General features: G+C 36.6%; 1 protein-coding gene and 1 long non-coding RNA gene across 2 annotated transcripts in view; both read left to right on the forward strand.

The window, feature by feature from the left end:
* The first annotated feature begins 4,194 nt into the window (after positions 1-4,194).
* The window catches only part of LOC117345065 (ski oncogene-like), a 44,987-nt gene continuing 25,683 nt past the window's right edge, over positions 4,195-23,498 (forward strand). The window contains 3 exon segments of the mRNA XM_033908008.1: positions 4,195-5,600; positions 16,263-16,453; positions 16,653-16,742. Coding sequence (XP_033763899.1) covers positions 4,695-5,600; positions 16,263-16,453; positions 16,653-16,742 — 1,187 coding nt within the window. The 5' untranslated portion in view covers positions 4,195-4,694.
* Positions 19,524-20,171, forward strand: LOC117345066. Its single transcript, XR_004536337.1, has 3 exons — positions 19,524-19,569; positions 19,895-19,952; positions 20,121-20,171. It is a non-coding gene; the product is annotated as an uncharacterized LOC117345066 (long non-coding RNA).

A 23,498-nucleotide genomic window follows, 5' to 3' on the forward strand; every position in this document is an offset into this window, starting at 1 on the left:
TTGTGTGTAAATGCCCAGAGCTTCACTCTAAGCTCATCAGTGGGGAGTTTATATTTGAGTAAATTTAGTCTGCTGTCTGCCATAAAGTCTAGTGAACACATTCTATATACAGACAGTGTGTGTAGTATGTACTCCATAGTGGTATGGATACAATAATACAATCTATTGATTAAAAAACATATTGAATTTTATACTCTATTGTGGGGTAAACTATGGAAGTTTTGATTAGAGCTGAACAGATTCTGACAAATTTGAAGTTGATATTTTTCCGTATAGAATAATATCGCTAGTACGGCCTAAAAAAAATACTCGTGTTTTCATGGGAACCTTATCGACCCTTATATTTTTGTGCCTATTCTGTAGGTTTTTTTTGTCGTCATTTTCAAGGAAGGACTTTTAAAGTCAAGATTGCTTGTCTATATAACCTTAGAAAACATATAAAAAATATAAGATTTCCCTACCTACCTACATACAAAAAATATAAGATTTCCCTACCTACCTACCAACCATATTTTTTCTCGCATGTTATACAATTAACGAAAACACACATATTATTTTAGGCCTTACCAAATAAAAAGATTAAATGAGAATTATGATTTTCAGCATGTATTCAGATGAGATTTAAACTTCCAACAGCTATAATGAATTAATATATACTATATTTGACCTGTAGGAGCGCCCCCACATTTTGTCAGGAAGAGAATGGATACACTACATATTGAGAAGACTCTACATTGATTTTCCTACATAAAGACATTGATATATAAAAAAAATGTGTTAATTTTCACATCCAGATTTCACATAGAAACTTTTCTCTCTACACATGCTGTGCATTTACGTAGGTCAAATACAGTATCATAAGTATGGATATTGTAGTCTTTAATGTATAGTATGCAAATAATTTTCTGACATCCAATGACCCTTCCAACAAAAACTGGAAAACTACAAAAAACAACATATTGGCTGTATAATGGTACAGGACATCCTAGATTTGTATTTACTACTGTAAGGACAGAGAGGCTGCAGACATTTTGCTGCTATAAATAGAATCGTGTATATCTGATATAGACTGCAGATAGTCAACACACACCTGACACCTACTTGTGACAGTCGGGCCTTAGGCTTCAAGGTCAATAAGGGTCAAAGGCTAGACTTACGTAATTATTGGCTATTATACCACAATATTGGTCCTTTGACCTTTGCTAAAATGTGCAGGTGTTTGGAGTTCTAGCTACTAATGTAGGACACAGCAGGGACCTGGCCCAGTTTTATAATGATAAATCTTTCTTACTTAGAGGAAATCCCTTAAACTGCATAGGATCTAAGACACATCCGAAAAGAAACTTGGTCCATTTTAATTGATACAACTGTATAAAGTGTAACGAAAAAACGTATGACACTTTCTTTTTACCTTGAAAATTATGTGAAAATTAAACACTGCCTTTCTATGTTGAATGAAAATTAGTATGAGTCTATGAAGGATCCCCAGAACCCAGTGTTATAAATGACAACTACATATCAAAGGTTTTAATTGCTCCATAGAAAAGCAACATATGCACACATTTTGAAATCATATATTATTTTGTATTCATTAAATGTTTACTCTTTCCATCAAATTTCATGGTTGCTACCGAAAGTGGCTGCATGCTGCGTCTGCCCTTTTGCAGTAGTTTTTCAAACACATCACTGTTGCTGCCATTTGGATATAATGATGATTTACGAATGTGTGTCACTATGAGTATGTCACCAAATAGTTGCTGCCAGCTTTCGTATGGAACGAGTGGAAACTTGTTTACTGAATACGATCATGGAAATATGAAAGGTTGAATGACAGGAAGTACAACTTGATCTGCTCACCATATGTCACTTATTTTAATTATCACTCATTTGTAATATAATTCTTTCCTTGCGTGCACAAATTATACATGTTCTTGCTTTATCTTGATGTATATTCTGACCTTTCACCATCAGATTTCTGAAAAATAGTGATTTCACTTCTGAAATTGCTAAAAAATCAAGTGTCAAACACAATTGTATTTTATGACGTCTTGCTTATGAGACGTAACAAAAGAAAACGAAGCATGTTTCTATGACGTCTCAATGCAAGACGTCCTGAGGATACATGAGCCATTCCTGTGATGTCTCAAGATGACATGTCAGTATGGAAGAGGTGATGGTTGGATGTACATATGACAAATTATATTAAAATATCCAATTATTGCATGGCTAGCTACCTATAAGCCTTGTAAACTGAATAAAATACAAATTATCATAGATAACTTTTTTTGCAGTAAGGTTGTATAAGCACATTAAGATAAGAGCGAAGTGATGAATATATTAGTATAAGCCAAATATGTTTCTAGTGAGACTTCGATAATCTGCTATTTGGATACGTACAGAGGTGCCAACCCCTTCCTCTTTTGGCGTAAATCCTTACGATTTTAGGTATAAAATACGCCTTCCGCTTTTTCATGACTTTTGTACGATTTTATAAAAAAAAATCGAAATGTTCCTAAATCCGGAATTCTGATGTCCGTTTCCACTAGATCTGTTAGAATCCGCGCTCTCGATCTCCTGTGCGTTTGTCACCATTAGTATTATTTATACATCATTTTCAAGCATATGAACGATCATGAATGGTCTTCCCAAGTTTATCAAAATATTAAGATAGCATACTAATATCTACCCGGTACTTTAATGGAAACTAATGTTGGAATGGGGATATCATCTTACGTTACGGTTATCCTAATTAGGTCGTACGCGTACACAGATTGATGATTCAGTATCTTGTGACGTAGTGTTACGGGTAATGTCACAGTTTTACAAAGTTGCTAGTTGTGCTATAATTCATAGATTAAATGTGTGTTCAGTAAATCTATGCTTATATATGAAAATAAAAGTGCATGCTCTTGTATATTTTGTACATTATTGCGGAATGGCTATTAATTAAGTTGCAATAACCTGTGCCCAATCCTTTAGTTAAACGTTTTGCAAAGAAATATGTTTAAACTAAGCTAAGAAGATTAAAATTAATGATATAACGAGCCATCACCTTTCTATAATACCAAAATATAATTATACTCTTCAGAAATGATATATTGTACTTTACAGCTATTTATAATCGCCCGGCAATCTATATGTAACGATTAAACACTAATTTCCGTTTACGTGTACATAAAATTTCAGAATGAATAAAATGAAAATTATATTATAAATATATTTCAAAATAGCGAGTTTCTTTTTAGATGAAACAAATATAATTATAACTAGTTAAGTTTAAACTGTATTTCATTTCTCAGTTACCATTTAGCAATATACGTATATGCAACATATAAATGATACAAAAAGGAATCAGAAACAAGTGCCAAGACACTTATATATATCTGACACCTATAAATATATGTAGATTGACGTTACATAACAGTATACACACGATAAAACAACAACCTATCATAATGACAATAGACATGTAAAAACATCAGTTGGAATTTGATCAAATAATTAAAAATATTGTACGTGTACTTAATAAAAAGGGAGAAAAATGTGAAGTGGGATTTGCTGCTTTCATCGGTTGTAGATATATACGGTATTTAATGTGGCATTAATCTATAATAATAGACGTTCAAAATATGTACATGCTACGTAAGCATAACTAGTTTTATCAGTGGGGTCCTAAGCGAAATGAAAATCCGTATATGATGTTTATTACATAACCGAAATAGCGATATAAAGATATTGGAACATATTTTCCAAAGCCATTTTATTCAACAGTTACATTCAAGAGAAAATTAAATGACAGAAAAAAATTTCAAATCATTAATCACAATATTTACGTTTGAAAAAAATATTGACCTCGTAAATCTTTTTAAATACATTTAGTCCGCTGTAGTAATTGATCAATCACACATCGCTTATTTCTATTACAAAATATATAACACTAATCCACTGTAAGAATTGACCAATCTCGCATTTCTTATTTCTATTACAAAATGTATTTCTTTATTTGCTCAAGATCAGCCTTAGTTACCTAGTCAAGGGAGGGAATCGTATCGGTTCGCGTACATTGATTACTTTCATGAAACAGACTATAGTCGGCTCTTTATCAATAAGTGCGGTAGACGACATGACGTCACTTAGGCTAGACGACTGAATGTTCATTTGCCTGCCGCCAGACAGATCGACCAACATGCCCTCCTGTTTTTTTCCTTATCTGACCACAAGTCTTGTCATGTTATCGTCTCAAAAACTCAGTCCATATACATAAGTATTTTATAAAGTTGAAAACGGTTTCTGGTTCTCAAAATAAAATGTTAATGACTTCCAATTTAAAATTTATTAAAGGAGACTTGTGCGAGGGAGGTAAAAAGAACGGCGACATTAATCAAAACATACGGCCATGCCGTATTTTCATACTTTCGTCCATTTATAACAAAAAAAAACTACTCGACATTAGACAAACATTATAAACGTGATGTAGAGTCGAGGTTAGGATAAAAGAAGGTTTAACACAACAGCGTAAACGCGATAGACTTAAATGAGGTCATAATACACCGCCTCCGCACAGTTGTTGGAACAGCCAACTATTCGGTCGAGAGACATCGGTGCGGATAGACTACATGTGTGACAACAAGGAACGGAGAAGGAGAGAAACCTAGTGCGGATTTTAATGCTGTGTGAACGGAAAATAAGCTTTGATGGAACACCTCGCTCATCAGGGTCTTAATCCCCATGTACAGCGGGTCCTGAAAAACTTTCAAACGACTGCAATGAGAAGTTTACAGGGACCAGGGCCGGGCGGCTTTCCGAGTCTGCTCTCGCCCTCCGACATGGCTGAGCTCGAAGAGTATCGTAAGGCCCTAGTAAAGAAACTTCCATCGGACAAGGGTGTGGATTTTGAATCTCTGAGGGTACCCCCTCCCCCTTTCCCGGTTCAGCAGATGCCGGTTTTTACCCCAGTGGACACACCGAGTAAAAGTGAAAAGATTGAAACGTTACTCGAGGAAGAGAGGATCGCCTGTTTTTTAGTAGGAGGTGAAAAGCGATTGTGTTTACCACAGATTCTCAATACTGTTTTACGTGAGTTCAGCTTGCAACAAATCAACGCGGTTTGTGACGAATTACATATTTTTTGTTCGAGATGTAATCCTGAACAACTTCACATTCTGAAGGTGACGGGGATTTTGCCCCTAAACGCACCGAGTTGTGGACTTATAACCAAAACCGATGCTGAACGTCTTTGTAATGCTTTACTTCATAGATCACCGGAAAAATTCCACGAGCCCCCTTCACCAGATAGCTTCAAAGTCTATCACGAATGTTTTGGAAAGTGCAAAGGCATTTTTAACCCAGAGTTGTATAGTAATGCGGACGCTAGATGTATCCAGTGTGTGGATTGTTTGGGATCATTTAGTACCCAGAAGTTTGTGTGTCATTCTCACAAAGCCCTAGAAAATAGGACTTGTCATTGGGGTTTTGATTCAGCTAATTGGAGATCCTATCTCCTCCTCGCGAAAGATCAGGACGGGAAGGATAAATTACAAGATATTCTTGAAAGAATGAAAATCAAGTTTGATTCGGGGAACAAGTACAAGCGAAAACAGGTTGGTATTTTCCCGTTGTCATGATATGTACTGTTGTTTGTACAATTATTTTCTGTGTTTTAGATACATAATTGATATTTGTGAAGTGTCTCCTTGATGCTAAACAATTAGATATAGTAAGTAGTAAAACATCTTTATACATTGTTTATAAATGTATGTAAATGTATACATGTGTAATATACAGTATGTAAATTGGATATATACACCGTGAATCTGATATATATTTCCCTGTTCTCTAGTTTAAAGTTTTGGCAAGTGCTTAAATATCGTGAATCCGTAATGCAGACGGTGCCAAATTTATTTGCAAGCTGGCGAACCCGTTCAACTCTATAAATGGATTCTACCGTAGAAGTTGTTTACTCCAACTCGGAACCGGTGACCCCCTTCAGAGAGGATTACTCTCTGATCCCAGTTACATAACGGGCTAGGCGACCTCGTTAGCGGCCGGAAAAGGACCAACCCATTATCCGAGAGGGGGTTACACTCGAATTAACTTAGACTCGACACAGTAATTATTCAATTACACACAGAATGATTGTAATATTTCTATTTATATAAATGTAACTACTTAGCTTAGATTGATGTTCAGGATAGTTTTAGGCCAGCCCAACGAACCCCGTCTGTGGTCTAGCCTACAGTCTGGATGACAACAAGGTGTTTTTGACGACATGCCAAATCGTTCATCCTTTGTACTATATAGGTCATTTCATTTTTCAGAAGTTTGAAATAAATAATTTCAGATATAAGACAACAGGAAATAGCATAACCATTGTTTAATTGTTTGATAATTTTGGAGAAAAGGGTGATAAAATGTTTTGTTTTTACAAGGTACAAACAACAAGGTTGATAGATGTATATTAGTAAAATTTCAAACACAAGATATATAAGTAAAATTAAAAATACCATGTTATATTTTAGGATCTTAAAATTCATGGGTAATAATAACACATATTCCAATTCATCAAAAGAAAACAAAAATATCTGAACAAAAAAAAATCTATATTTTTTTTCATTTTTATTTACACATTAACTTTTTGGTTTATTGTTCTTTTGCAATTTAATAAATAGCTTTCTTTGTGTTGACTGTTGAAGGTATAAAAATGAAGCAGTATAGAGAATAAATTGTTCAAAATCATGGCTGTGTGCAGTCATGCTTATTTGTTTACACATGTTTCTGCTGTTTACGTAATCGAATGTCAATCCACCCATATCGTATATCACCACACACCATTGTATATGAATGTAGCAGGAATCTTTGTAAACATCGCAAATGTTCCCGTGCATCCTTTAAAACATGAAAATATGTCGAGACACAAACAGATGTTTCCTGTTTACTTCAGAATTATTTACTTTTAAATAAATCAGACCCTTATTTTATCAGTCTTATTGTTTGCTTCAGTTTCTATCGCAATTTTCACTGAAGCACTGTTGAAGTCATGAAAACATTTTGTATAAACCTTTATTATAAAAAAAAAATAATGAAAAGTATTGGTCATCATTTCAAGTGTAAAAAATATGTTTATCAGAATGAGTAAGATCAAATCTCTAACAATTTCACTTCTTTCTGTTTTTATGATAGAAAATATTTTTTGTTAAGTTGTTAAATAAATCAGTTATAGAAGATTAATTTCTTAATTATTCTGAAAGAAACCAACCTACTATGCTAAAATAAAGTCATAACTTTGAATCTGCTTTGTTTGGCCAAATCAAATTTATTACAACATTTACTGTTAATTGTCTCTCTTGGTCTTATTTATACTATAGTGGTTCAAACTGGTGCTGTTTTGAATAAAAAAACTTGTTTTTTTCCACATAACAAATACTGTAGATATTACATCACTAATACAAATGTTAGTGAGGTTTTACACTTGTTGAACAATCACTTATATAAACTGGCCATGGTTCACCAGTCTTAGGGTAGCTAATGGCCGGAGGGTACTGTAATGGTATACCAGGTTGTGCTGTAAGGTTACCTCACACCTGGCCTCACTCACCTGGGGTTTGTGACATAACACTGATTTAGTGTTACATCATACCTCACTGATTGACCCTTGTATGGCCCCTATGACCACCTCTGTGCCTGTTGTCCTGAGGGGATTGACCTCTGTGTGTAGCCCTGTCTGTCTGGGTACTAGGATTTCGTCTAGGACTCTCAGTAGTTCACACGACAGATTAGTAGAAATTCTGGTCAGATTAAACCCACAGAAACCTTCTATAAGTATCCTGTATCTTGATAAGTATATGTGTGTTTATAAATATGATGTAATTTCGATTCGGTCACTTAATTCCAAGAGAGAACAAAGAGCTGTTTTCTTTATGAATGGTTGTGTTTACTAATAATGTGAAGTAGATGGTGACTGCCTATTTTGTAGTCTTGACGTTGCATTTCGATTTTATTGAAGATATAATATATATGATCAGAAGACAATTATTTCAGCTTGTGCCCTGACTGGATTTCAGATAAAACTCGCAATTGAAGCATCAAATCAGAAACATCTTTTTGTATGCCTGTTACCACTATGTAAACACAAGTTGACATTCTCTGTAAAGAAATGTTTTGATGTTATAAATGGTAAAAAAGCCAATATTGCGACATGATCATCTATTGTACAAATATTGTGTTACATGTTATAATTACTAGGTAGTATAATTAAAACAGGATATTCACATTTTTATATAACTTTCGGATCAACAACATCAGTGAAGTTTTATATAATTAAGACACTTTAACCATTTATAGATAGAGTATACAGACTGTTTATAGTCAGACTTTACAATCAATGAGTGTGAAATTGTTGCCTAATTATAATTTCAGTTGTTTTTCAATTGCAATTATGTAGAGCATTTCAGCGACATTTTGTATACCTATATAAAAAAAACCAATAATAAGTCTCCCATTTGCAGCCTTTTAATTTTTAAAGCTTTAGAAAACAGCTTTTGATTACTTTGAAAAAAGCCTTCTCAGTCAGCAGGAGTTACTGTAGTAGTAGTATTACAAACCAGATACAACCTACATTTATATATATACTTGGCACTATGCCAAGGCTGAGCACAGTCTGCAAGAGTAAGTCTCTGGTGAAGTATTTCTGAAAAAGCCTAGTTGACTTAACTTCCAAATATCACAAATATTTGTAGTTGAATCACTTCATATTCATATGCAATTCAATATATTTCTAAAATTATTTGAAGAATAATATAGGTAGAATTTTTTTTAAGGAATGAAAATCCATTATTTTTTTTTAATTTATTGTTAATTTACACTTGACAATTTTTTTTAAAGAGGACTTTTTTCATGAAGACAACTTTTGAAGTGTGGTGTTGTGTGTAAATGCCCAGAGCTTCACTCTAAGCTCATCAGTGGGGAGTTTATATTTGAGTAAATTTAGTCTGCTGTCTGCCATAAAGTCTAGTGAACACATTCTATATACAGACAGTGTGTGTATGTACTCCATAGTGGTATGGATACAATAATACAATCTATTGATTAAAAAACATATTGAATTTTATACTCTATTGTGGGGTAAACTATGGAAGTTTTGATTAGAGCTGAACAGATTCTGACAAATTTGAAGTTGATATTTTTCCGTATAGAATAATATCGCTAGTACGGCCTAAAAAAAATACTCGTGTTTTCATGGGAACCTTATCGACCCTTATATTTTTGTGCCTATTCTGTAGGTTTTTTTTGTCGTCATTTTCAAGGAAGGACTTTTAAAGTCAAGATTGCTTGTCTATATAACCTTAGAAAACATATAAAAAATATAAGATTTCCCTACCTACCTACATACAAAAAATATAAGATTTCCCTACCTACCTACCAACCATATTTTTTCTCGCATGTTATACAATTAACGAAAACACACATATTATTTTAGGCCTTACCAAATAAAAAGATTAAATGAGAATTATGATTTTCAGCATGTATTCAGATGAGATTTAAACTTCCAACAGCTATAATGAATTAATATATACTATATTTGACCTGTAGGAGCGCCCCCACATTTTGTCAGGAAGAGAATGGATACACTACATATTGAGAAGACTCTACATTGATTTTCCTACATAAAGACATTGATATATAAAAAAAATGTGTTAATTTTCACATCCAGATTTCACATAGAAACTTTTCTCTCTACACATGCTGTGCATTTACGTAGGTCAAATACAGTATCATAAGTATGGATATTGTAGTCTTTAATGTATAGTATGCAAATAATTTTCTGACATCCAATGACCCTTCCAACAAAAACTGGAAAACTACAAAAAACAACATATTGGCTGTATAATGGTACAGGACATCCTAGATTTGTATTTACTACTGTAAGGACAGAGAGGCTGCAGACATTTTGCTGCTATAAATAGAATCGTGTATATCTGATATAGACTGCAGATAGTCAACACACACCTGACACCTACTTGTGACAGTCGGGCCTTAGGCTTCAAGGTCAATAAGGGTCAAAGGCTAGACTTACGTAATTATTGGCTATTATACCACAATATTGGTCCTTTGACCTTTGCTAAAATGTGCAGGTGTTTGGAGTTCTAGCTACTAATGTAGGACACAGCAGGGACCTGGCCCAGTTTTATAATGATAAATCTTTCTTACTTAGAGGAAATCCCTTAAACTGCATAGGATCTAAGACACATCCGAAAAGAAACTTGGTCCATTTTAATTGATACAACTGTATAAAGTGTAACGAAAAAACGTATGACACTTTCTTTTTACCTTGAAAATTATGTGAAAATTAAACACTGCCTTTCTATGTTGAATGAAAATTAGTATGAGTCTATGAAGGATCCCCAGAACCCAGTGTTATAAATGACAACTACATATCAAAGGTTTTAATTGCTCCATAGAAAAGCAACATATGCACACATTTTGAAATCATATATTATTTTGTATTCATTAAATGTTTACTCTTTCCATCAAATTTCATGGTTGCTACCGAAAGTGGCTGCATGCTGCGTCTGCCCTTTTGCAGTAGTTTTTCAAACACATCACTGTTGCTGCCATTTGGATATAATGATGATTTACGAATGTGTGTCACTATGAGTATGTCACCAAATAGTTGCTGCCAGCTTTCGTATGGAACGAGTGGAAACTTGTTTACTGAATACGATCATGGAAATATGAAAGGTTGAATGACAGGAAGTACAACTTGATCTGCTCACCATATGTCACTTATTTTTAAATTATCACTCATTTGTAATATAATTCTTTCCTTGCGTGCACAAATTATACATGTTCTTGCTTTATCTTGATGTATATTCTGACCTTTCACCATCAGATTTCTGAAAAATAGTGATTTCACTTCTGAAATTGCTAAAAATCAAGTGTCAAACACAATTGTATTTTATGACGTCTTGCTTATGAGACGTAACAAAGAAAACGAAGCATGTTTCTATGACGTCTCAATGCAAGACGTCCTGAAGGATACATGAGCACATTCCTGTGATGTCTCAAGATGACATGTCAGTATGGAAGGAGTTGATGGTTGGATGTACATATGACAAATTATATTAAAATATCCAATTATTGCATGGCTAGCTACCTATAAGCCTTGTAAACTGATAAAATACAAATTATCATAGATAACTTTTTTTTGCAGTAAGTTGTATAAGCACATTAAGATAAGAGCGAAGTGATGAATATATTAGTATAAGCCAAATATGTTTCTAGTGAGACTTCGATAATCTGCTATTTGATACGTACAGAGGTGCCAACCCTTCCTCTTTTGGCGTAATCCTTACGATTTTTAGGTATAAAATACGCCTTCCGCTTTTTCATGACTTTTGTACGATTTTATAAAAAAAAATCGAAATGTTTCCTAAATCCGGAATTCTGATGTCCGTTTCCACTAGATCTGTTAGAATCCGCGCTCTCGATCTCCTGTGCGTTTGTCACCATTAGTATTATTTATACATCATTTTCAAGCATATGAACGATCATGAATGGTCTTCCCAAGTTTATCAAAATGGCGGAAAAACGTAGTCTGACAGCTGAAGATGAAACCGTAAAATCAGTAACACCAAAGAAAAAAGTTAAGTCGCAATGGGACCAGAGATTTAAATCTGAATACAAGGAGCGTTTTCCTTTTATTGTTCAATCCGATCGGGATGAATATACTGCAAGATGTGTTACTTGCAATTGTGATTTTAGCATTGCACACGGTGGGGAAAATGACATCATACATACGAAGCACTGAAATCACAGACAGACTATATCAAGGTAAAACTAAATAAAATTAACATTTCTTATTTTTTTAAACATATATTTGAGTTATTTTCCCAAACCAAATTATCTGAATTGTGTGCTGCTTATGCCCAGAATGCATTTCCGGACACTTGAAACCCGTCAGCGTCTGGGGGCCTCGTCGGGCCCCCACACCCCCTGAAATTTTTTTTTTCTCGCTCCGCTCGAAAACCTTCCTCTTTTCAATTAATCATTGTTGGCACCTCTGTACGTATACTGATATCACAAATTTGGCATTCTTTGTCATCTTAGCATGCTGACCTGTTTTGAATTTTAATTTTTAATCCCTGTAAAGAGGTCACTTTATATGGCTCCAATTCAATGGTATGTGTGTACTATTATTATGGAATGATCAGCTTATGGCTTTCCTGTGGATTTAATGTATTTAAAGGTTGATTTTAATTCGAGTGACTTTTGAAAGTAATTTTTCAGGTCATTTTAACTGAAATCATGCCAGAGTATTTAAGATGTAAATTTGGCAGGAAGCATGTACATTGTTTTGGAACTTAGTGCCAGAATGTCCCGTTCATAGCTTATTATATAATACAAGTTTTGAATTGATAGGCATCAAGATAATTTGCCTCTCTGTCCATATTTGAGTTTGTTTTGCCAGAGTCAAAAGTATTTCATCAATTGTTCCTAATTCTTAAACTAGCAATAACTGAATAAAATTAAAGAAATAAAGAAAAAAAATCCATTATTTGAGCATTGTGACTATGAATCTTAAAGATCCATTTCCGGACAACTTAAGAAATTAATTGACTGACTGAGTTCATTAGATTAGTTGTCAGAATAGTTTAAAGTACATTTAAGAGCGACAGAAGTACTGCATAATTGTGCCATCGTGTCTATAAAACTGTGTATAACAATTTGGGCAGTCATGCTGGGGGATTACCCGTTAATCTGCGACATCCTCTCCTTATAATCTTCAAAGGTTAGTTTGCATGCGAAAAGTACATTGAAGCAGACTTGCAGGCATTAACCTAATCTTTGAGAACATTTGTATACTGAGGTTTTATATTACCAATCTATTCCCAATCAATATTGAAAGTGTTTGTATAGTGAATTTGGCAGTAAAGCTTGAATTTTGCAATTCATTGGCTTGTGTATGTGGTGTATTTTAACCCAAGGCCATAATGTACGATATGGGTATGTTTTGTTAAACGGAACATTTCATTGAATATTTGGACAGGAAGTATGTGGACCCTCCCAATACTAGTTTAACCTGGTTTTTGACTGGCATGTACATATTTTGACACCGGCCTATGTTAGAAATTTAAGATGAAACCTTGCTGCCAGTGATAATCCTCAACATCTCAGCCAATTTCACTGTCTGCCACTACTGGCGGCAAGTATTTACAAAATGTAAATGAAAATGGCCTCGCTTAAAACTTCAGAGATGAGAAGTATTTTTCTTTTTTTGAGAATTACTATAAAACAACTCTAGTGGTTTGTTTCTGGTAGCGATTGTGTTATAACAATGCATGTCTTTTGTAGGAATTGTTCAGTTTTTAAGTTGAACATCAGTTTATAAATGCAAAAAAAACCAAAAAACCCAAAAAAACATGAACTCCCATATTCAGATATTACATACATATAACATACATACATACATTTCCTGGCGGCTTTTTGGGGCCGTTAATTATGGGCCCCATTCCAAATTAAAATTATTTCATATTGAAGCCAAATTCCCAAAACTTTCAGTTTACTCCTGAAAAATCTTTCCCAATTCACCAATTTTCTTTCCAAAATTAGACAAAAAGGCCCTTTCCCAAATCAGTGAGAAAAAGCCCTGTAATGGGTTCTCTGGATGTTTGGGAGTTCTGGAATATAAGAATTCATAGTAGTCTATCTCAAAAATCACATACAAGTATATACAAGTTTTATTACCATTTTAATTACAACATTTACTAGATTTACATTACGTCCAGGCTGTGCTCTGGTACCGATACATGTTTCAGGCATATGATGAGTATCAGGCAGGGAATTATTAGTAATCATATATAGAAACATGTTACTGACTGTACTGGTCAGTGACCAAGGTGATATTGACATTGTGCCAGCTGACCAGCCCTCTCTGACCTCTGTCTATAATTATAAGCCTACAGTATATTGACCAACCACTGACCACAAGCTTTGTATTATTGTGGATGTGTGTTAAAATACCAGAGGCAACATATAGATAGATCTAGAGCGCAGACAGCTTATATTGATATCCATGGATGGTAGCTACACCATGGTTGAGATTATGGCTGGTTTTTGAAATGCCTTGTTCGCTATATAGATATATTATTACTGCTCTCAATATTGATAACATCCACTGTATATATATATTCTGTAATGATGATCGGCACATGCACTGCCCCAATTACTCCGACTTGGTAGTTCTAGAATTTTTTCAGGAGAGCTCAGAACACTTTTCCAAAATCTTGACGAGTACCGATATTCAAACGGACATATCAAAGTCCCGAAAATCACTTTCAATTTGATGAGGAAAAGGAGACATGATTGTGTTGAATTTCAGGTTTATAAATAAAACGGTAATTTCTCATCGTTAGGCAATTCAGATTAAGCTTGTTCATGTAATACATGCAAGTTTTAACTACATTTCCAGTTGTTATTGTCCGTGCCTTAATGTTTTAATTATTTTAATGTACAGGTGTTATATATAGTCCAATTTCAAGTAAAATTTCTGATTATTACCATATTGGTAGACTGCTACATGTGCAGTTATCAGAATTTTAAATCACACTGACTACATTTGATGCTTTGAATTAAACACATGTATGTAACGTACCGCAAAAGTTGCCAAAGCAAACACAGGTTTGACCAAGATTTCTGTCCAATTAACGAATGCGCTCTGTGTACTTGATGTACTGATTAAGTATATAATAACTGGATATGTAGTTGGTGTCCAGTCAAAACATCCCAGAGTACCAACACTCCAGTCTACCAGATTTACTGTAAAACATTCCAGTCTACCAGATTTACTGTAAAACATTCCAGTGTACCAGATTTACTGTAAAACACTCCAGTGTACCAGATTTACTGTAAAACTCTCCAGTGTACCAGATTTACTGTAAAACACTCCAGTCTACCAGATTTACTGTAAAACTCTCCAGTGTACCAGATTTACTGTAAAACACTCCAGTGTACCAGATTTAGTGTACCAGATTTACTGTAAAACTCTCCAGTGTACCAGATTTACTGTAAAACACTCCAGTGTACCAGATTTACTGTAAAACACTCCAGTGTACCAGATTTACTGTAAAACACTCCAGTGTACCAGATTTACTGTAAAACACTCCAGTGTACCAGATTTACTGTAAAACACTGTAAAACTCTCCAGTGTACCAGATTTACTGTAAAACACTCCAGTGTACCAGATTTACTGTAAAACATTCCAGTGTACCAGATTTACTGTAAAACACTCCAGTATGCCAGAATTATTTTAATTAGAAACCCTCTCAACTCGGCTCAATCAATGCTGTAAATGTTGACAAATATTAAAAATGAGACATCTTCATTTTAGTAGTGGAGTTTCATAAACAGTTAATTTCTTTAAGTACATCAATGATATAAGTCATTGTCAAGTTTATTTCATAAAGACACTGAACAGCATATGATACATTCTGAAGGTTGTCCCACTATAATACTGTACATTAGAAATAGATATTCTATACAATCTTCCCAACATACTCGCTATAGAAATATACCAGTAATGCTCTATTAACCATAATCTGCATATAATTGATTTTATTAATATTTTAATTGGTGACACATTTCGCTTGATTTTCATACATTTGATTCTAGGAGACACTAAATTGTCATGATTAATATATCAACACAGAGGAACACTGCGTCAATGATTCAAGTGACCTTGTGATCTGTTTCTTCCCTGAAGTGGTATATATATATACCTGCAACGTGTGGTATACTAATTAACAGGTGTATTGATTAATTAAAATGATATTGTGTGAACAACACTACAAGTCGTGGAGAAAATTTGGGGATGATTCAACACTACATAAAATTTCACAAATTTTGTTATGGTACAACTTAAAGTCTGCATGGATTATTGGTGTCCATTATAGAATATATTGAAATAATGATTTTTTGCAACAAAATGATTTAACTAAAATATACCAGCAATTGTTTGATCCTGTGATCTGGCCAGTGAAAATTTAAGATTTGATCTTGAGATCATAATAAAGTGCATGTGTGTAACAATCTGAAACACATCATCCTTGCAGTAACTTGTGACTTTTCAAAAATCAGCACTTATAATTATCTTGATGTGTTTCTGCCAGTTTGATATTTGAAAGGAACTTTTCTTTTAGCAAGAATTTTGCATTATTTTGTGAAATCATTATACATTTCATTTAATTTCATTTTCATTTGTTTGGCAGACATGCGACAGTGAAACCTTGGACTTAAAGCGAGCGAAGAGTGAAGATAGTGCTAGTTCATCAAATAGTGGATCATGGGTAGAGGCAGGGATTCGTGGACTGTCCGCCTTCCGACCCTGGTCACCGAGCATGCTCATAGCTCTCAAGGATGGGAAACTTTTACCTGCAGCTCCAGCTATCATGAGAGAAGGGTGGGTATATCAAACAGGGACATTAGATTGGGATGAGAATTCTGGTCCAATATAAATTCAAGTTGTCATATTAGTAACTGCGATTCAATTGAAATGTGAAATAAATAAAATACAAGTTTAATTTGATTTCATACACAGTTAAGTTGAAATGGTTTCAAAAAATTTCCGTTTAAAATTTAAAATTTATGATTTTTTTTAGATTAAGTGGCATCCCTCCGCCGTATCTGCATACTGGTCCTCCTGTGTTACTTCATCCAGAGAGAGTTATCCCCCTTTCTGAATCATCTAGGTAAGTTATCTCCGTTAATCTGATGCACTGGTAAACATTAATATTTGAGATGGTTTCTTTGTGTCTTATGCAGAAAATACTTTTAAACATATAAAATATGCATCCATCATAAAAAAAAGTTATAGTTAGACTGCGACAAAGGAAACTGTCAGAATTTTGAGAGTTTCGAGGTAATTTGTCCATAGGAAAAAGATATGGAAAGCAGTTTTAGACTTCACTTTTGTCATCTAGGAAATGGAACATGAAACAAGGTTACACAATGTGGCCTACTTTCTCCTGGTTAGTTTTAATTTACACCGATCTGCTGGCTGTGGACGAGTCTCTGAATGTCTTAATGCTTGCATGACTTGAGCTGACCTTCATTTGAGCTTACCTGTCAAATTTAGATATGTCAGTGACTGTTGAAAAATTCAACATTTGCATGACCTGATAGCGTGTAGTATTCAAAAGGACTTAAAACTAAGCTCCCCCAGAACTACTGGTTCAAAATTACTGTTTTTATGGCAAGATCGGTTAGGATTACCAACCCAACCAGAAAAAACTCCGGTGATCTTTCCTTTTTGACCTCACTTTTTGCCAGATTTTTATTAGGTAGGATGAAGATCTAGGTTGAGCTGAATTCAGTTTGTTTTCCTTCCTTGTTTAATTCTCACGGGAAGTAAAGTTTTAATTTCCAGCTCCATCTTACGTTTTAAAAAAAACATGCAACTAATCTATATGTGATATATATAAAACAAAGACAAGGTTGCATACTGTAGTCTACCTCATCTCTCTTGTCACAAACCCACAAAAAAGGGTTGAAATACCAGCTGGATATTACCGTTTAGAAGTCCAACATAAATACACATAATTGGCTGGAAACACGCTACCTGTATAAATAAGCTGGTTTGACATGCTACAAATAGAATGAAGAAGCGTTCATTTTTTCATTTTTGGACTGTGGAAAGTATCACATACAGAAGGAATTTCCTTTTACAACAAGAAACTATCTCTTTCACAAGGACTTGTTTGACAGGCTTGTTGCTTTAGAAAGTGATATCCAGGTATATATGATATACTTGTATTCTCTATAAATTTATAACTGTAAAACAAGATTTAAAAACTTTTAATTAACAAAGGGCAATAAATAATCAATACCTGTATAGGTGAAATAACACTTGTAGTGCAATAAACTTATTACTGTAAAACAAAATTTTAAAACATTTAACAAAGGACAAAAACTAATGAAAATACTTAGGTGAAAGGTGAAGTAACACTTCTAGTGCAATCCCCCCCCCCTCCCACCACCACCACCACACACACACACCTGTATACTAGGAGGCTGAGGGTAGACCCTGTACAGGATTAAATCGTTCAGACTACCTTCATTGACACCAGAGTAACTGTAGGTTTACCTGTAAGATTTACCTGTAGGTGTCATGATTAGAGAATGTTGACCTGGCTGTGTGGTGTTCAACAGATTAAAATCTAGACAAGGTCAGTACATTTACTGGGCTCACGTGGCTTTACAGTATTGTTAGATTCGCGATCAAATCTAAACGTAGACATCGACGAGACACTAAATTACCGTACCGTCCAGATAAGCCCATGCTCGGAAATACAACCATCTATCGGTATTACTTAACTGTTCAGTAAAACTTCCAACAAAATCATTTCATTTTCCTGTTATAAGTCCACTCCCTGACTTTTAGTCGGAGGTAGTGTGTTGTCCCACTAGCCTGTGTTACAAGTCCACTCCCTGACTTTGAGTCGGAGGTAGTGTGTTGTCCCCCTAGCCTGTGTTATAAGTCCACCCCCTGACTTTGAGTCGGAGGTAGTGTGTTGTCCCCCTAGCCTGTGTTATAAGTCCACCCCCTGACTTTGAGTCGGAGGTAGTGTGTTGTCCCCCTGTGTTATAAGTCCACCCCCTGACTTTGAGTCGGAGGTAGTGTGTTGTCCCCCTAGCCTGTGTTATAAGTCCACTCCCTGACTTTGAGTCGGAGGTAGTGTGTTGTCCCCCTAGCCTGTGTTAAAAGTCCACTCCCTGACTTTGAGTCGGAGGTAGTGTGTTGTCCCCCTAGCCTGTGTTATAAGTCCATCCCCTGACTTTGAGTCGGAGGTAGTGTGTTGTCCCCCTAGTCTGTGTTATAAGTCCACTCCCTGACTTTGAGTCGGAGGTAGTGTGTTGTCCCCCTAGCCTGTGTAATAAGTCCACTCCCTGACTTTGAGTCGGAGGTAGTGTGTTGTCCCCCTAGCCTGTGTTATAAGTCCACCCCCTGACTTTGAGTCGGAGGTAGTGTGTTGTCCCCTAGCCTGTGTTATAGGTCCACTCCCTGTTTGAGTCGGAGGTAGTGTGTTGTCCCCCTAGCCTGTGTTATAAGTCCACCCCCTGACTTTGAGTCGGAGGTAGTGTGTTGTCCCCCTAGCCTGTGTTATAAGTCCACTCCCTGACTTTGAGTCGGGGGTAGTGTGTCGTCCCCCTAGCTTGTGTTACAAGTCCACCCCCTGACTTTGAGTCGGAGGTAGTGTGTTGTCCCCCTAGCCTGTGTTATAAGTCCACCCCCTGACTTTGAGTCAGAGGTAGTGTGTTGTCCCCCTGTGTTATAAGTCCACCCCCTGACTTTGAGTCGGAGGTAGTGTGTTGTCCCCCTGTGTTATAAGTCCACTCCCTGACTTTGAGTCGGAGGTAGTGTGTTGTCCCCCTTGCCTGTATTATAAGTCCACCCCCTGACTTCGAGTCGGAGGTAGTGTGTTGTCCCCCTGTGTTATAAGTCCACCCCCTGTTTGAGTCGGAGGTAGTGTGTTGTCCCCCTGTGTTATAAGTCCACCCCCTGACTTTGAGTCGGAGGTAGTGTGTTGTCCCCCTGTGTTATAAGTCCACCCCCTGACTTTGAGTCGGAGGTAGTGTGTTGTCCCCCTAGCCTGTGTTATAAGTCCACCCCCTGACTTTGAGTCGGAGGTAGTGTGTTGTCCCCCTGTGTTATAAGTCCACCCCCTGACTTTGAGTCAGAGGTAGTGTGTTGTCCCCCTGTGTTATAAGTCCACCCCCTGACTTTGAGTCGGAGGTAGTGTGTTGTCCCCCTGTGTTATAAGTCCACCCCCTGACTTTTAGTCGGAGGTAGTGTGTTGTCCCCTAGCCTGTGTTATAAGTCCACTCCCTGTTTGAGTCGGAGGTAGTGTGTTGTCCCCCTAGCCTGTGTTATAAGTCCACTCCCTGACTTTGAGTCGGAGGTAGTGTGTTGTCCCCTAGCTTGTGTTATAAGTCCACCCCCTGACTTCGAGTCGGAGGTAGTATGTTGTCCCCCTAGCTTGTGTTATAAGTCCACTCCCTGACTTTGAGTCGGAGGTAGTATGTTGTCCCCATGTGTTATAAGTCCACTCCCTGACTTCGAGTCGGAGGTAGTGTGTTGTCCCCCTAGCCTGTGTTATAAGTCCACTCCCTGACTTCGAGTCAGAGGTAGTATGTTGTCCCCATGTGTTATAAGTCCACTCCCTGACTTTGAGTCGGAGGTAGTGTGTTGTCCCCCTGTGTTATAAGTCCACCCCCTGACTTTGAGTCGGAGGTAGTGTGTTGTCCCCTAGCTTGTGTTATAAGTCGACTCCCTGACTTTGAGTCGGAGGTAGTATGTTGTCCCCCTAGCCTGTGTTATAAGTCCACTCCCTGACTTTGAGTCGGAGGTAGTATGTTGTCCCCCTAGCCTGTGTTATAAGTCCACTCCCTGACTTTGAGTCGGAGGTAGTGTGTTGTCCCCTAGCTTGTGTTATAAGTCCACCCCCTGACTTCGAGTCGGAGGTAGTATGTTGTCCCCCTAGCTTGTGTTATAAGTCCACTCCCTGACTTTGAGTCGGAGGTAGTATGTTGTCCCCATGTGTTATAAGTCCACTCCCTGACTTCGAGTCGGAGGTAGTGTGTTGTCCCCCTAGCCTGTGTTATAAGTCCACTCCCTGACTTCGAGTCAGAGGTAGTATGTTGTCCCCATGTGTTATAAGTCCACCCCCTGACTTTGAGTCGGAGGTAGTGTGTTGTCCCCTAGCTTGTGTTATAAGTCGACTCCCTGACTTTGAGTCGGAGGTAGTGTGTTGTCCCCCGTAGCCTGTGTTATAAGTCGACTCCCTGACTTTGAGTCGGAGGTAGTGTGTTGTCCCCCTAGCCTGTGTTATAAGTCCACTCCCTGACTTTGAGTCGGAGGTAGTGTGTTGTCCCCCTAGCCTGTGTTATAAGTCCACTCCCTGACTTTGAGTCGGAGGTAGTGTGTTGTCCCCCGTAGCCTGTGTTATAAGTCCACTCCCTGACTTTGAGTCAGAGGTATTGTGTTGTCCTCAGCCTGTGTTATAAGTCCACTCCCTGACTTTGAGTCGGAGGTAGTGTGTTGTCCTCAGCCTGTGTTACAAGTCCACCCCCTGACTTTGAGTCGGAGGTAGTGTGTTGTCCCCCGTAGCCTGTGTTATAAGTTCACCCCCTGACTTTGAGTCGGAGGTAGTGTGTTGTCCCCTAGCCTGTGTTATAAGTCCACTCCCTGTTTGAGTCGGAGGTAGTGTGTTGTCCCCCTAGCCTGTGTTATAAGTCCACCCCCTGTTTGAGTCGGAGGTAGTGTGTTGTCCCCCTAGCCTGTGTTATAAGTCCACCCCCTGTTTGAGTCGGAGGTAGTATGTTGTCCCCCTAGCCTGTGTTATAAGTCCACTCCCTGACTTTGAGTCGGAGGTAGTGTGTTGTCCCCCTGTGTTATAAGTCCACCCCCTGACTTTGAGTCGGAGGTAGTGTGTTGTCCCCCTTGCCTGTGTTATAAGTCCACTCCCTGTTTGAGTCGGAGGTAGTATGTTGTCCCCCTAGCCTGTGTTATAAGTCCACCCCCTGACTTCGAGTCGGAGGTAGTGTGTTGTCCCCCTAGCCTGTGTTATAAGTCCACTCCCTGACTTTGAGTCTGAGGTAGTGTGTGGTCCCCCTAGCCTGAGTTAAAAGCCCACTTCTCTAGCCTGTGCATCCTTAGTTAATTTTTTCCATAAGAAACTTTTTATACATTTCAATACAGTTACAGATGTCATCATATGTTACATTTTGAATAAGAGGTGATAAGATAGATTCCTTACAATATGGAGCTGTACATTTCAGTAAATTAGATAAAAAACGTTAGAACCTTCAGCAAGTCCATGCCCACTCCCCCATTACTGTGATATTTTGAAATAGGGGTTATTACCTTTAGGGGCCGCGGTGGCCGAGGGGTTAAGTTGTCCTGACACTTTATCACTAGCCATCCACCTCTGGGTGGCGAGTTCAAAACCCAAGTTGGGCAGTTGACTGGTACGTCTGACCGTAGGCCAGTGGTTTTTCTCCGGGTACTCTGGCTATCCTCCACCTCCAAACCTGGCACGTCCTTAAATGACCCTGGCTGTTAATAGGGACATTAATCAAAATAAACCAAATATTGCCTATGTATTAATCAGATCCTCATCGATATCCCAAGTCAGCCTTTAGTGAAGCTTGAGGACATGCCAGTCACACAGGCCCAGTGGGCCTCTTGCAGAAGTGCATGTAATTATTAGGTAGATTATGGCAGGTACTGTAATAGACTTGTGAGAGAGAAAAAAAAGAGTGTTATTGTTGGACTCTGTCCCCTTTATACTGGTGACTAGTGAAAGACTACAATAGGAACATTACATGTAAGCATGGCTTGATATACGTGATCGCACCATGTCTGTTTACATCTGATAACAGTTATCAATGTTCTGATAGTAGTATTAGAACTTGTAAAAGTACATTATGATATTTTGTAAAGAACAGGTTTTAAGAAAATAATTTGTAATATATTTCAATTTATACAACCTCTAACTGCTGTGTAACTTCAAAAAGATATATTTTGTTTATAAAAAAAAAAAAAATTCAAATAAATATTTTGTGATATATATTTTAATTCATAAAAACTCTAACCGTTGTGTTACTTCAAAAACATATTATTAACTTTGTTTATAAAAAAAAAAAAAATATAAGAAAATATTTTGAAATACAATTATTTATTTTACTTTATGCATGTCGCAGCGAGGTGTAAAAACACTGCTCTAGTATTTTGTGGATTTATATTTTGAAATCAGAAATCAAGATTAGATAAGATTATGGGTTAACATCATTGATGGATCACCAGTTCAAACATTTCTTTTCTGACATTTGTATGAACTAGCAGGTTATTTTTATATGCTCTGAAATTGATGAGAAGTATAGTTTTCATTTTTGTCCAAAAAACATTTTCTTTATGGACTGTCCCAGGGCCCATTCATGAACAAAAAATTTTGTTACTAATTTGAGAAATTGCTTTACGGTATAGAGGCAGATCATGTTAGGCTTTAGGTGTTTATTTAACACATACAGGCCTGTAACACAGGTCACTGTCCTTTGACACTTTGTTCCAAGATTTTATCAATTTATGGAGACATACAGGATACAAGTGTTAAAATGAATACAGCTTTGTCAGCTTACAAATTATATCTTCCTCACAATATACATTAGATACAAAAATCAAAACTAGTAAATATATTGTTACAAAAACATACAAAAATATAATATTCCTCAAAATATTGTTGTTTGGGTCTCACAACAAACATACAAAAATATAATATTCGTCAAAATATTGTTGTTTGGGTCTCGAATTGACCAATAATCTATTAGAGTCTAATTAATATTTATTTTACAGGTACCTCGAAATAGCTACCTGTTATTGGTAATAAATTTTAAAGTTAAGTGCAGGTTTTAATGCATCAAAAATTTTAAAAATAATAAAATCAGGA

Source organism: Pecten maximus, chromosome 16 (assembly GCF_902652985.1).
Source record: "Pecten maximus chromosome 16, xPecMax1.1, whole genome shotgun sequence".
NCBI classification, from domain to species: Eukaryota; Metazoa; Mollusca; class Bivalvia; order Pectinida; family Pectinidae; genus Pecten; species Pecten maximus.